General features: G+C 42.3%; 3 protein-coding genes across 3 annotated transcripts; 1 reads left to right on the top strand and 2 right to left on the bottom strand.

The window, feature by feature from the left end:
* Window positions 1-6: 6 nt before the first annotated feature.
* On the bottom strand, window positions 7-1,490 carry nanos2 (nanos homolog 2). Its single transcript, XM_034572378.1, has one exon. It carries the CDS (start codon window positions 998-1,000, stop codon window positions 506-508), a length of 495 nt encoding a protein of 164 aa, XP_034428269.1. The 5' UTR covers window positions 1,001-1,490; the 3' UTR covers window positions 7-505.
* A 906-nt stretch (window positions 1,491-2,396) lies between these two features.
* kpna1 (karyopherin alpha 1 (importin alpha 5)) lies at window positions 2,397-8,711 on the top strand. The gene is made up of 14 exons (XM_034572461.1): window positions 2,397-2,490; window positions 3,240-3,373; window positions 3,578-3,691; window positions 3,803-3,902; window positions 4,067-4,161; window positions 4,330-4,461; window positions 4,598-4,686; window positions 4,793-4,892; window positions 5,075-5,238; window positions 5,519-5,597; window positions 5,682-5,807; window positions 5,927-6,054; window positions 6,286-6,461; window positions 6,634-8,711. Exons 2-14 carry the CDS (start codon window positions 3,248-3,250, stop codon window positions 6,819-6,821), a joined length of 1,617 nt encoding a protein of 538 aa, XP_034428352.1. The 5' UTR covers window positions 2,397-2,490; window positions 3,240-3,247; the 3' UTR covers window positions 6,822-8,711.
* A 660-nt stretch (window positions 8,712-9,371) lies between these two features.
* Window positions 9,372-12,775, bottom strand: fam162a (family with sequence similarity 162 member A). The gene is made up of 5 exons (XM_034572462.1): window positions 12,655-12,775; window positions 11,685-11,786; window positions 11,170-11,281; window positions 10,332-10,440; window positions 9,372-10,079 (listed from the first exon to the last, which is right to left on the bottom strand). The coding sequence occupies exons 1-5, from the start codon at window positions 12,695-12,697 to the stop codon at window positions 9,966-9,968; spliced, it is 480 nt and encodes a 159-aa protein (XP_034428353.1). The 5' UTR covers window positions 12,698-12,775; the 3' UTR covers window positions 9,372-9,965.
* Window positions 12,776-14,482: the final 1,707 nt, after the last annotated feature.

The raw sequence follows: 14,482 nt of genomic DNA, 5'->3' as shown, positions 1-14,482 counted from the left end.
AAAATGTTTTTCTTTATTCAATAAACAGTCAAACAATAGTCAGGTTGCACTGGACCTGGTCCTTTGTGGTTTTAAATACTACTACTAACAATAAGAAGAACAAGAACAAGAACAATAATAATAAAAAACATTATTTCTGTTATTACTGTGTTGAGTAAAAAGCCCAATATTTAACTCTTGTGTACATCGAAACAGTATTACATCCCAACACTGATATTTCCGAATAAAATAAGACTGAATCCGGCTTCACTTCAATCCGGCTTTAAGTTTAATTTGCAGAATTAGACTCAAGTCACTTATAGATTAACTGTATAACAAAAACTGCATAAATTGAAATCCAAATATATACAAAACATGGCAGCTGTAGTCTCTTAACCTGACTCAAGCCAAACTGCACATTTCCATAGGCTGCACATGAAACAGTCTGTGCACGTGAACACATGGATAAAAACATGTAATTATGTACAGTCCCTTCGGTGTCATCAGTCCTTCACTGTCCAACCAGCTACCAGAACCTGGACCTGGGCAGCATCTTCCTGCCTCCCCTCCGCTGCGTCTGCGGGCAGTACCGGCGTGTGTGTGCGTGGTCCCCGGTGGCCTCGCAGATGGGACAGGTGTATTTGCGGAGGATGGGGCAGGTGACTTTGCCGTCGTCGGTTTTCAGCCTGTGCGACCCGTACACCCTCGGAGACTCCCCGTTCTGCTTGCAGAAGCGACAGTGGTCCGAGGAGACGCTGGCGCCGCAGCTGGTGTCGGACAGGCTGCTGACTGAGCTCGTCTCCGCGGACAGTTTGTTGTCCTCCTCCCGCTGATCGGACGGGTCTCGGAAGGGGCTCCACTGCGCCAGATGTTCCAGCTGTGGCCCCTCTCCGCGCTGCGCCTCACGCCTGACGCACAGCCTCTCCAGGAGCCTGCCCAGGTTCATGTAGTCGTGCCACATGTCGAAGCCGTCCCCGTCAGTCAGCAGGGAGCCCTGGACCTCTCTCTGCAGTGTTGTCATATTTGGAGAGCTCGTGCGTAAAGTTCTGCGCGCCTGTGCGTCTCATCCTCCTATTTGTAGCCGTCCGGAACGGGCTTTAAAGTGCAAGAATGTTGGCTATTGACGGCAGGTGTCCGCAGTTTGGATGATCGTCTTTCATCTCAGAAGTCATTTAACTGGAATCACCAGATCTATAATATAAGAACTTTTCTTCGTGAAAACAAACCCAATAACTGCCACAGGTTTTATCATGGCACTTGTTTGATCACAGGTGAGTTGGGGTGTATACAGATCGAATAGGGGACGTCAGTGTGACATTAGAGAAGCAGGCCTGTTTTATCCAACAAGGGGACATTGCACCTGTAAGTGCTGAAGGGTCAGACACAGTGTCAGTCCTCACCTGCAGCCACCACCTCTCTTATCACAATAACAAAAGAACTCTTAAGACTCTAAGACTTGACTCTCAAGCCTTAAGAATAAATGAAACTGACTTTAACATTGTTACAATTCGTCCAATTTCATCACATGTATTTGTATAAACATGTTTCCCAGCTTCATTCTAAATTTGACGCCTTTCTGAGGATTTGCTGTTCCTCTATTACCTTTGTGCTCTGTTGCCAATCCACAAGAATATTTGTCACATTTGTTCTCAAGAATTTGCACAATAATTGTGGAGATTATGTGGTGATAAATATTTATATTGTTGTTTCATTATATTTTTTAAATTGATGATGATGATGATGATGATGATGATGATGATGATGATGATGTTGATGATGGAAAAGAGGTGGGTTGAATTTTATTATTGTTATTGTTGTTAAAAGAGGCAGTAGAATCATTTTGTTATTATTGTTATCATCATTATTATTGTTGTTATTGTTGTTGTTATTGTTGTGTGTGTGTGTGTGTGCGTGCATGTCTATCTATAGTTATGAGGTCCATACAATACCATCATTGTGAGGACGTTTTGACGTTGTGGGGACATTTTAGCTGGTCCTCACAAGTCCAATGGGCTGTTGAGGATTTAGACCTGGTTTTAGGGTTAGGGTTAGGCTAGGGAATGCATTACGTCAATGAGTGTCCTCACAGCTAAAGAGAGACGTGCGTGTGTGTTTGTTGTTGTTATTGTGTGTGGCGTCCATGTATCTACACACTGGAGCCACGAGTCCACACTGGCGCCGGATCGTCTGAGCTGGGGATCAAACCCGGGGGACGCAGCCTGACACAGACCCAGCGGCGCTTTGATGGACCTGTCGGGCTGTGGACTCGCGCTCCGTCCCCTTTAATCTCCGCACAGCTCGTGGAAGTTTGACACGTTTCTAGTTTTTAAGTTTTTTGCAGAAAAGTCGCGTGAGGGTGTGGGGTGGGGGTGGGGTGGGGTGGGGCTAGGGGGGTGAACGAGTGCGGGGGAGGAGCGAGCACTGGATATCACGCATGCGCAGTAACGTACCGGCGACGGCTGTACAGACGGTGGCCTAGAGAAGCAGGGATTACTGAGCCCGATTTGACAGGTGGGATAATAACACTGCGTGTTTTTTGTCTGTGTGCGGTAACGCTTCATTTCAACAGCCCGATTCAATCCGCCATGTCGGCTACGTTTGGGAAATACCGGGCCGTCGCATGAGCTAACGTTAACGCTGCTTTTCTGAGCTAACGTTAGCCAAAGTCAGCTAGCCGCCGCTAGCCAGCTAGCTAGCTTTCGGAAGTAGCTCGTCCTAACAACGGCTAACTGACATAAGTTAACTGGCTTAATGTGGCCTTCCCCGCCATTTAATACTGCTCTGTGCTTTCGTGGTCAGCAGGTCGATGAGTGGGGGCGGGACACCGCAGCGTTACATAACGATTTGTTTGGTTGATTGTGTATTACGCAGTGTGAAGACACACAGAGCTAACCGGTTAGCTAGTATCCTCAGATGCCCCCATTTGTTTAAACAGTGTTTGATGGAGGGAACGAGCCCCTGTTCAGTTAGCTATTGTACTACAGATGGAGTTTCCATATCAAGGTAGCTTCCTTAGTCTGTGATCGTGTTATAATCCTTTATAAACACTTGCTGAAAGAAAGCTTTCATCCTGACAGCTAACTGCAATGTATCCAGGCTGAAGATACATGCATTGTTATACAACTGGTGCAATACAGGAGGTCACCATATCAACACAGTGCCCAGCTCCAAATAGTTTATCGCAATGTTTTCTTCAGACCTGTTTTTACATAAGAATGTGCCCACGTATTATTTACACTTGTATCCCTGCATGCTCCCAGGCTGCACAATGAATCAGGGTAAGGACAATGCACGACTCAAGAGCTACAAGAACAAGTCTCTCAACACAGATGAGATGAGGAGAAGGAGGGAAGAGGAAGGCCTGCAGCTCCGCAAACAGAAGAAGGATGAACAGGTGAGCAAAGTGCAGACAGAGGATTTGGGACCACACTTCACATACCATACTCTGTCATTAAGGGGGCTGAGTGGGTTTCCTGTCAGTGTTGTTAGTGTCAGATAGAAAACTTGGGTCTTGGCTGTTTTTCTTGTGTCACAGTGGTGAGGAAGAGCAGATCTAAAGAAGGCCAAAGTAATTTAGTTTACAACTGTTTTGTTCCAGCTGTTTAAGAGGAGGAATGTTGCCACAGTGGAGGATGATGGCAACCTGGATGACGATGGAATGGCCGATAGCGGCTACCTGGAGTCCCAGGCGAACAACATGGACCCACTCACGGTGAGAAGAAAATCATCAAATTAAATATAGTTTTTTCATACTTAGTTTTAGCATAAAGTCAGATGTGAGATTATTTCATCTGTGTCTCGTCAAATCTCCAATGCTGCACAGGGTGCTGCGATCTCTGAGGATATGACTCAAATGATCTTCTCCAGTTCCCCAGAGCAGCAGCTAATAGGCACTCAGCGCTTTAGGAAACTCCTTTCGAAAGGTAAGATAAGTACTTTTCACCTCATTTCATTATCCTGGTGTTTCCTAATCATACTGGATGACAATTTAATGCCCTGTGAAATTATACTTTTTAAATCTAGAGTTAACATTCTAATCAACTGATTAGCATTGCTAATTTCTGCCGTATGGTCAATCTCCACACAGAACCTAACCCACCCATTGATGAAGTCATTGCCACTCCAGGGGTGGTGGACTGCTTTGTTGAGTTCCTGAAGAGGAAAGAAAACTGCACGCTGCAGGTACATTTCCTCATTAAATCCTTTTTTATCTCGCTGTCCTAACAATACGTTTTTAAACAGCTTGCTCTGTGTGTAATTCGACAGGTACAATCTAACCTGAGTGACCAACACTCGTTGATAAATCAATAAGTTTCTGTATTTTGATTGTTGATTTTGATATTGTTTTAGTTTGAAGCTGCGTGGGTGTTGACCAACATCGCGTCAGGTACATCGCACCAGACACGGGTGGTAATCCAGGCTGGAGCTGTGCCCATATTCATAGAGATGCTCAGCTCTGACTTTGAAGACGTACAGGAACAAGTAAGAAGTTTTCACTGACAGTCACTAAAACGTCTCTCCTGATGTTTCTCCATATATTAGTGTCCCTGTTTGGCTAAAAATATCCTGCTTGGCTTGTTTAAATGAATAAAACATAGTGGTGATTGAAATTTTTCAGGCAGTGTGGGCCTTGGGAAACATAGCAGGAGACAGCACAGAATGCAGAGACTTTGTCATAGACTGCAACATTCTACCATCCCTGGTGCAGTAAGTAGCAGCTCAGTAACAAATTGTCTTCATTTTAAATCGTCTAATTATATTTACAAATAAATTTGGTGCCCTTCAGAAAACATGCTTTATAAAACTCTTTCAGGTTATTGGCCAAACAGAATCGTCTAACGATGATGAGAAACGCAGTGTGGGCGCTCTCAAACCTGTGCCGAGGAAAAAACCCACCTCCAGACTTTACTAAGGTAATTAGCCAAGATAAACATGTCTCTATGGGAACAGCACACCTCTATATGCCATATCTCTTTTTCCGAGGTCACACGTTGCTTTCTGTATATCTACACTGCGAAACAGTCGCACCCACTGAACTTAATACGAACATGTGTCTGCCCACCACGTATGTTTGTCCAATCTATTTTTCTTCCAGGTGTCCCCATGTCTCAGTGTGCTGTCTTGGCTGTTGTTCGTCAATGACACAGACATCCTGGCTGACGCTTGCTGGGCGCTCTCCTACTTATCTGATGGCCCCAATGACAAAATCCAGGCTGTCATTGACTCGGGAGTCTGTCGCAGGCTGGTCGAATTACTGATGTAAGAATTAAGTTTTGTTGGAGAAACAAAATCTCTAACATTCAAGTTTTACGAACTCATTACCAGCAGTGACAAACTGTATAAGTTAGGAGAGGATGTGTGACATTTAAAAAAAACAAAAACACCATAAACTCACTGTTGATGAGATACTACATAAAGTACGACTTACTTATTATTGCTAACATACAGAAACTGGAGGGTGAATTATTTCATGTCATTAGTATCAAACTTCAGAAAGAACATGTGAGTGATCTTGCACCACAAATCTGCTTCATTCTAGGCACTCTGATTATAAGGTGGTGTCCCCTGCACTGCGAGCTGTTGGGAACATAGTCACTGGAGATGATCTACAGACACAGGTAAAAGCCACACGTCCATTCAAATGAAGTCAGACTACTTATGCAGAAACTGACTACTGTAATTGGTGTTTTTTTTTTTTGTAGGTAATCCTGAACTGCTCCGTGCTGCAGTCCCTACTTCACCTCCTGAGCAGCCCCAAGGAGTCTATCAAGAAGGAAGCCTGCTGGACGATCTCCAACATCACTGCGGGGAACCGAGCACAAATACAGGTGTGTGTGTGTGCGCTATGGCTTTTCTTATCCTTGAAAATGTTTAATCACAGCGATTTAAATGTTGACTCAAGCTCCTCCTAATGTAATGGGTCTTTTTATTCTTTCCCTCTCTGCAGCTGGTAATGGATTCAGGTCTGCTGGCTCCTCTCATCACTATCCTGCAAGTAGCAGAGTTTCGCACAAGGAAGGAGGCAGCGTGGGCCATTACCAACGCCACCTCGGGGGGCTCCGCAGAACAAATCCGGTACGATCATTTAAAATTTTTTCGTATTTAATAACGTGTCTGATATTTTTCCTTTTCCGCAAGAAAGTTCAATTGTGTTACAATCCTACAATTCTCTCACATTCAAATTTTTGGAATACATAAATATTTCAGTTAAACCGCTGGTAGTGAATTGAAGATTAAACATGTGTCAACTGCTTATCATATTTGTCTTGTGTACTATTCTTTCTCTGTGTGTACTGCCCCCTGCAGGCACTTAGTGGAGCTGGGCTGCATTAAACCTTTGTGTGACCTGCTCACACTTATGGACTCCAAAATAGTTCAGGTGGCTCTGAACGGTCTGGAGAACATCTTGCGACTAGGTGAACTGGAGGCCAAGAGAAGTGGAGGCATCAACCCCTACTGCGCACACATCGAAGAGGCCTACGGTAGGTGTCCATATTAAAAAACATTACATACAAGCTGGTTCCAAGTGCAATGCCAAGCAAGTGCTGAATAGTTGTTAGCAGGTTTGGTTGATAACTTGAACCACTGATTAATTAAATAGTTGGCAATCAATAATTTGTCAATATTGACATTACATCCCTCTGTTCTCCTCAGGTCTGGACAAGCTGGAGTTCCTGCAGGGCCACGAGAACCAGGAAATCTACCAGAAAGCCTTCGACCTGATCGAGCGCTACTTCAACACTGACGATGAGGACCCGTCTCTGGCTCCGGCCGTCGACCTGCAGCAGCAGCAGTTCCTCTTCCAGCAGTGCGAGGCCCCGATGGAGGGTTTCCAGCTATAATGCTAGATCCTCCCTCTCCCCCTGCGCTCCACCTTCATCCTCACCTCTGCTCATTTCTCTCGCTCTCTGCCCACTGCCATGATCAAGGGCGACGACGACCCTCAGCGATCAATTTTCAATCATTGTCATGATTCTGAAAAATGCTAACATCACAGGAGCACGTGTGTGTGCGCGCATACGTCCAGTGTGGGTCGAGTTCTACAGTCGTGTCAGCCAGTTTGTGAAGGTTTCATTCAAAATCCAGTCTCACGCATTTGAGCTCATCTCTGCGCCCGAGTCTCTCCTACCTGCTCAGGCCCCAGCATCCTGTACTAGCAGATTTCCCCTGTTATACGTCCCTCTTCTTTCTTTTTGGATTTCCTCCTCAGCTCATCCCAAATGAAAGGCACCTCTCTCCGCCCTCCCGCGGGATTGGCGAGTTTTCGACTGCTCTGCTTGTCTGATAGAAGCATAAATGACTCACAAGACAGACAAACATGGACGTGATTTGTAACTCCACTCCCACACATCCACACAGAAGAATGATCAAACCTAAACACTGGACTGACCGTGAGACGTTGACCGCATGTTAAGCTGTGGTCACTGGGCTGAACTGCCCAGAGCAGGGCCACGTGGCCAGTCCCAACCCCCAAGACTCAACTGACGAAAGGCACTTACACGACATTTCAAAAAATGGGGGGGAATTCCCTCGTCTCCCTTTTCCAGCCATTGGATAAGTGACCACAGATGGACAAATCAGGAACTTGACCGTGTTGCTGAGGGGGTGGAGCTTGTCGGTGACACACCAGGCTGCTTGCGTTCCATCCTGGATCTCATATCATACATTCCTCTATCCAGTAATGGGACTTTCCCACCTGCACAGGCTCCATCCCTGAAGAGTTAAGACTGCCTCCTGCCTCTGGTGTGAAATGAATAACCCCATGGAACCATGGGTATTGGAGTCTTCCCTCGCACTGAGACAATTGGACAGACTTGGACAAGACAAAACAGACTATTTAACCCTGGATTCTGTCCAGCAGCAAACCAGCGGGAATTTGTATTATCTTACAATAATTTCATTTAATTTGCAGCACTTTAGTTCAGGACTGATGCCTCATTGAGAAAAGACCGTAGTTTTTACATTAACTATTTAATTGGTTGATGACGCCGCTCTTCCCTCCTTAGGAAGTTGGGTGAAGAGCGGTGTGATCTGTATCCTTGGTCCCCGACTGATAATGACATGGATTACAATGTTCTTCACTATTTACCCTTCACACAAAGGGACTCAAGCAGATTGTGGACTGAAACTGTTAGCACACTAATTACAATCAGTAGATCTTACTGCCTCAGCAAAGCTACAAGAACTTTATTAGGACAAAGTATATCAACCTCTTTATTTTGTGTTTTTTTTTTTCAGAAAATTTGATGTTTAGGTTTTAGGTTAGCGTCTGTCATGTTGCTGATGGTGCCATAATCTTTACAGAAATCCTTCCAGATAATTTCAACAAAAATCCAGATTAAAACTTGAAAAGACTGGTGATCTTAGTTAGCTAAACTGAATGTTTGTTTACCAAGTCCTCTTTACATTGCTTAATTTTGTCATTAATCTCTGTAAGAGATGACCAGCTCTACATGTTCATTACTGTTTGTTGTACTGAGTTTGTGCACCTGTCCCCTGTTATGCCATTTGCATAAAAGCCGTTTCATGAACCACAGCGTAAGTGAATTAGTTTCCCTGTAGTGGGACACAGTATTTGTTGATCCGTTCATGACCATAAGACTAATGGAAGAACTTTAACCTTCATTGAGAATGGAATTCATTGATTAATCAGCCAATTGTATTTTTGGTTTACAATTGTCGTACAATACAGAAAATCATATAAGGCAACAAATAAAGGTTTGTTATTTACAAAAAAAACATCAATGTATCTTTCACAGTGACCCTGTGCTGCCACGCAGGGTTTTAAATTCTGCTCGGCTCAGAGCTATTAAGTGTTTTTTGTCGAGAGAAAAACCAAGCCCATCAATCTCTTGACTGTCGTCCCACTCACTGCACTGAAACACTACTGAGCGGGAGATGTTACCCATGATCCCCAACATCTTGAACCAGAGGAGCTGCCGCTGTAACATAAAACAAACTCTGTTTAGGATTCTTCATATTTTTTAAGTTTCTTTGCTGAATATTGGAGCTAAACTTTTCTACTCTTGATCTACCAGATTTTGCCAATCTCAGTCAGTTCCACACATCTCAGGAGATCCTACCAAAGCATCCCCACTCTCCTGATTCAAAGTCAGTGAACCATCAAACGGGTTTTGATGCTGTTATTTTAGGGTTTTAAAAAATACATAGTGTTGCTTGAAGAGACTTTCCATTTCAGCTCTACTACTCCTGCAACATATAGTGGGACACACTCGGTGAAGCCCGGCACCTACTGAACTACACCACACTGAAAAATGTGGGTCATATTCTAAATGAGGAAAGTATTTTTTAATAAATAAGTCATTTGTTCAGATTTAGATTTACAGTTTAGATGAAGCAGAACCAGATCAGGTCATTAAATCGAATTCACATTTTCAAGGTGCGATACTTTATTTAACTGAATTATTTTGGTGTTCACTATGTACAAAGACATCTCACAAACAAGCCTGATTACATTGACAGAACAGGATAGAGGATTGTACAGATGGTTAAGCCTGAGCCAGTTGTTGGTATTGACTTTAGAAAACTGAAGACCATACAAGTCTTTTTACAAGGCGGATAAAAACAATACTGTTGCCTTAGAGGCTACTTTAAAAACAGGGATATCTAAGGCATTATATTGGAGCTTGAGAGGTATGTGTTGGGTTTGTGCAACTGATATATAGTCTGAAAATCATTATTTCCTTTCTCCAAATATATAATACCACCACAAATTATCAGTGTAGCATCTTGACAAACAAGTTCCACTTTATAACTTCCATACATTCTCACACTGGGTTTCAAAAACGATTAAAGAAGCCATTGTTGTGTGTTTAAAGTCAAACTGCTGGTTGTTAAAGCCCTCAGTATTGACTGCTTCGATATCTTCTGGTTGCTATTTCTCCAAAGGAATGGGAGTGGAGCGCATTGCAGTTGTGAGACATACAGTAGGAAGGGAACATAGTTGTGAAGGGACACACAGTCCTTCACTGAGCCTTCTCAGACAGAGCAGCAGCTTCCTCTTGTTTGTGGAGTTCCTCCCTCCACCGAGCTTTTTTCGCCATGTTTTGAGCAGTCAGGGACTCGTTTCGTCCGGCCGCCTGCAAAAAAGAAAAAAAAAAAGAAATATAAGGTCCGAACCATTTTCACTTTAAATAAATAAGAAACAGAATTAACATTTAGATTTTAGACGTTTAATTCATAACAAATCTAAGTCAAAGCTAAAAGCGAAAAAAATGCTGGGACCAATACTGCTCCTTCACAACATTGTGGACAGTTCACTTGACTTAACGTCCCATAAAAACAGATACTGGAGAATCATGCAAACAATACACTCATCTACTGCTACTCACCCGCTTGCCCAGGATCACCGTGAACAGACACGCCACTATTGTGGCCCCCATCATCAAATAGCACATTTTCACTCTGACTTTGTTTCGGGCAGCATCGATCATCTGGTATCTGCGGCACAGGGAGATGGATAAAAAAAAGACAATCAATAATATTAGGGCTTTTGGAATACATGTCGGGAGTCGAATATAAACATTGTACCTCTCGAAAGATGTACCGTTGCTGGTGTCACGTCAAAATGAGCATGAATAGATAATTCTCACTGATTTTACTGTGAACAGTGCCTGACTTGTGGAGAAAAAAGATCTCGAAACTCTAGAGGGGCAGCTCATGCGGTGTGCCCGAGACACGCTGCTGTATACATAGTAATAAGACTTTATTTGATCAAAAATGTTATTTAAATTTTAAATATAATTTTATATCATAACACACATCGTTTTATACGTGACAAAAGCATTTGGAACACGTCAATCCTTTGATTTGTTTTGCGATGCTTTTCATCGAGGCACATTTTGCATATCATTAAAAGTGATGTGCATGTTCCTTTTTCAGCTGTCAACGTGTATAATGTTCATAGTGTGTCGATGAGGTGGTCTGCAGTTTGTATGCGTGACAATCAGGTCTTTTATCAAAGCAGCACATCAGAAATCCTCCCCACCCTGTGTCAGTAATTACCTCCAGCCACAAACAAAACCCAGGTTTGCCCTACAGCAGTCTCAATGCTGCTCATCTAGTTATCTCACTCCGTTTCTTGTTCAGAAAATTAACTCAATCACACACCGAGCCAATCGCATTCAAGTGTGCTGGGAGGTCTGGTATAAACAGGAAAGGGCTACTTACGACACAAGCTCCGGTATCTGGTCTTGGGTCTTGAAACGTCCCGACCAGATCAAAATCCTCCTGTCCATATTCGAGGGTCTGGAGCCTGGGATACTGAACCCAGGACGAGGTGCTGTACGACAGAACACAGCACGCGATCAAGAACAAATAAACGGAGCGGAAGTCCATAACTCCCACATTGTGAAGAGAAAACAGAAACATTCAGCTTCACAAGCCCCCCGACATTAGATCCAACACATTTCAGAATCTGACCCCACTTCCTGTGTCCCTCCGTCCAGTGGGACCTCCACACACTTGCAACGTGACTTGTGACGTACATAATGTGATCTAAATAAACATGGTAGTGTTTTAATCTATGAAAGTAGTCCTTTCAAACCATGTTGATTTGTGCTCAGTTTTCCATTTATAGTGGTAACTTCCATGTTTATGTGATGTACAATGGTTTTCTAGATTAGACATGAAGAGCAAATGAATGGTGGTAAATATCTGTGGTTGAACTGGAACCAGAGCGGTACCTTCCACTGGGGCTGCAGGCAGAGGCTCTGTTTTGACCTCCTGTGGTTTATTGCACATCCCTCTGTGGCTCCATGTCTCTGTGACGTGTCTGCACCGCTGACCTGTTTAAATCAAATAATAATAATGAGCAATGTGCTGAAGGTCTGCCACAAACAGTGCTTCTTCATCACCTGGAAGATCCATCGGCACATTATTTATCAGCCAAATCATGTTTACATAGAAAACATGATTTCCTCGGAACCGAGTGACCTCTTCAGTTTGTTTTATCCAACTTTTAGTGCAAATAAACAAAAACATTCAGTATATAATCCGAGTGGCTGAAATACTAAAATAATGGAGTCACTGATTGAAATGAGTAATCAATGGTCTGATTATTTTATGCTAATTGGGTTAGCATTTCCTTAGAGAATCCTTACATGTGAGTTGAGCTGAACCTTTATATCATTTATGTTATTTTCACATGAATCTGCTGACTACAATCTTCTGTCAGTTCAAGATTCACTGCTAAACAGTGTAAAGCCCTACATACATATATATATACCCTGATGGAATTCTCTAAAGCTAAGGATAACTTCATGAAATGTTATGCAACGAACAAAAAAAAGTACACAAGAAATATTGGTATAATAACATACACAAGTACATAGAGAAAGTACACAGAAGATAAGACGCATCCTGGTGTGCTGCTAACTTTAATAACAATGTGGAGGTGTGTCATTTTTGTCAGTGTTGCAATTTTACGGTGTTTGACTTTTTATGTTGTGACTCAACCAAGGACAAATGTCCCAATGCGGGACCTGTCTTCGTCATTATGTTTGTCCACATTAGAAACATGACACAGCAACTAAAGAACATGGGGGTTTAAAAACACGAGTTGTATAATGTTGGGTTATTAGCTTACTCTGCTAATTTAGCGATACAGTCACCAACCCGAAAACACCACAACAGGTCAAACGAAACGATACGAACCTAATAATTTGCCGATGGAAAGACGCGACCTGAAGAGATTCATGGTTGAAATGAGACAAACACGAGTCAACGCGTCGACAGCTCCATTAAAGTGCGTGAAGCAGTTTCTTCTCAGCTGCTGAAAGTCAACAGGACCCCGCCGGACCCAGTCACATAATCAGGCCTGGAGAAGGTGCCTGATCAAAAATGACGCAGGTGGTTTCAAGCTAAACAACAACAACAGCAAAAATCGTGTATGTGTTAAACTACACTTGAAGTGAATGTGCTTAAAAGAGTAAAGTGACATTTTCCGATATGCAACCTGCAACATCTGCAGATGAATAATACTTCAGCTTTTAATTGATCATCACCAAACGTCTTGCTATAATCTCTTGTAAGAATAACATTGCCAACATAGAGGGGTTGCAGTGCAAACAGTGCAGCATTTAATGTATCCATGAATCCTTTAAGAGCATGCTTTACTGGGTTAAAAAAAAAATCCTCAAATCTAAAGAAATATTTTTGTATCAGTGCTGAAATTACTTTAACTGAAGCATTTCATTGCGTTAACTTTTCTTTTCTACAATATAAACAAATGTTTATTTGAATGTAGAAATTCTACCTCTTAGTATCAGTGAGTCGCCTATCAATTAAAAGAAAAAAATACAGTCTGAAAAGCTGTTAAGTTATGAGGGAAAAGTCTCATATGTAATGTCTGCAAGAGAAAGAGTTAAAGAGAGAACATGATTATTTCTGTTTCTTTGAGAATCAAACACTTAAAAACAGAAAACAGTAAACTAATAAAAAGATATTCAATATATCCTCATGTCTTGATGTTTTTATTTATGCCTCTTAAGCCCTTACTCCTTTAAAAGAAATGGTCTCTTGTCTATTACAAAAGATTTAGGAATATACATATATAAATATCCATAAATTGTCTCTCATATAACCCCATATGTATCTCTTTTCCACATGACAATGTTTCCTTGTATAGTTTGCTGACATTCTCAACAAGTTCATTTATTTATGTTGTAGTTTATATTTCGAAAAAAACAAGTAGGCAAAATAAATCTAAAGGACAAAAACACAACCTACATGATCATTACTAACTTCACACGAACAATCTCCTGAACAAAACTGTTTTAACGACTGAAAATTAAAACTGTAAAGTGTAAATAGAAAACTGTCAGGTAGAGATCAAAGACATCTCATCCTCTTTGGAGAAAAATAGGCAGCAGGTAATTGTTCTGAATGTGTAAGAATATAACGTAAGATACTTCATGTGTTCAGCCAATCAGGACAAAGTTATGTTGTCACAGGGCTGGTTCCATAGGCGTGGTTTGTTGGAAAGCCTGGTGTCAGCCTATGATGTCAGACTAGCTGCTTAGTTATCTTTGATGCATGTGTTGTCTTGGTGCGTGTGTTGTCTTTGATGCCTGTGTTCTCTTTGGTGTGTGTGTTCCCTTTGGTGTGTGTGTTCCCTTTGGTGTGTGCTATAATCTCATCTCTTATATCTCCTTTGTCCTAGTTGATCGGTGTATGGTAGGGGTAGTACACGGAGAACAGAGAGAGCACTTCCGACAGGAATAGTACGATTTTCAACCTGATTTTTTAAAACTAAGTCAATAACAGAAGTATTGAAAAACAATATCAGAAACATGAAGATGGACATCGACAGCATTCTGCCCATTGTGACGTCCTTTTTCCAAGGCATGACATCAGAACAATGGAATCTTTCGAAAGCAGGCAAACCTGATGTGGCCACAATGACCATACTCGGAGAGAAACTGCTGGAAATTGTCATTTTGATGACACAATCCATCCTAAAGGATCTTGAGAGCACAGCTGT

Source organism: Hippoglossus hippoglossus, chromosome 20 (assembly GCF_009819705.1).
Source record: "Hippoglossus hippoglossus isolate fHipHip1 chromosome 20, fHipHip1.pri, whole genome shotgun sequence".
NCBI classification, from domain to species: domain Eukaryota; kingdom Metazoa; phylum Chordata; class Actinopteri; order Pleuronectiformes; family Pleuronectidae; genus Hippoglossus; species Hippoglossus hippoglossus.
The sequence above is the reverse complement of the archived record's forward strand: the minus strand, read 5'-3'. Positions and strand labels throughout refer to the sequence as shown.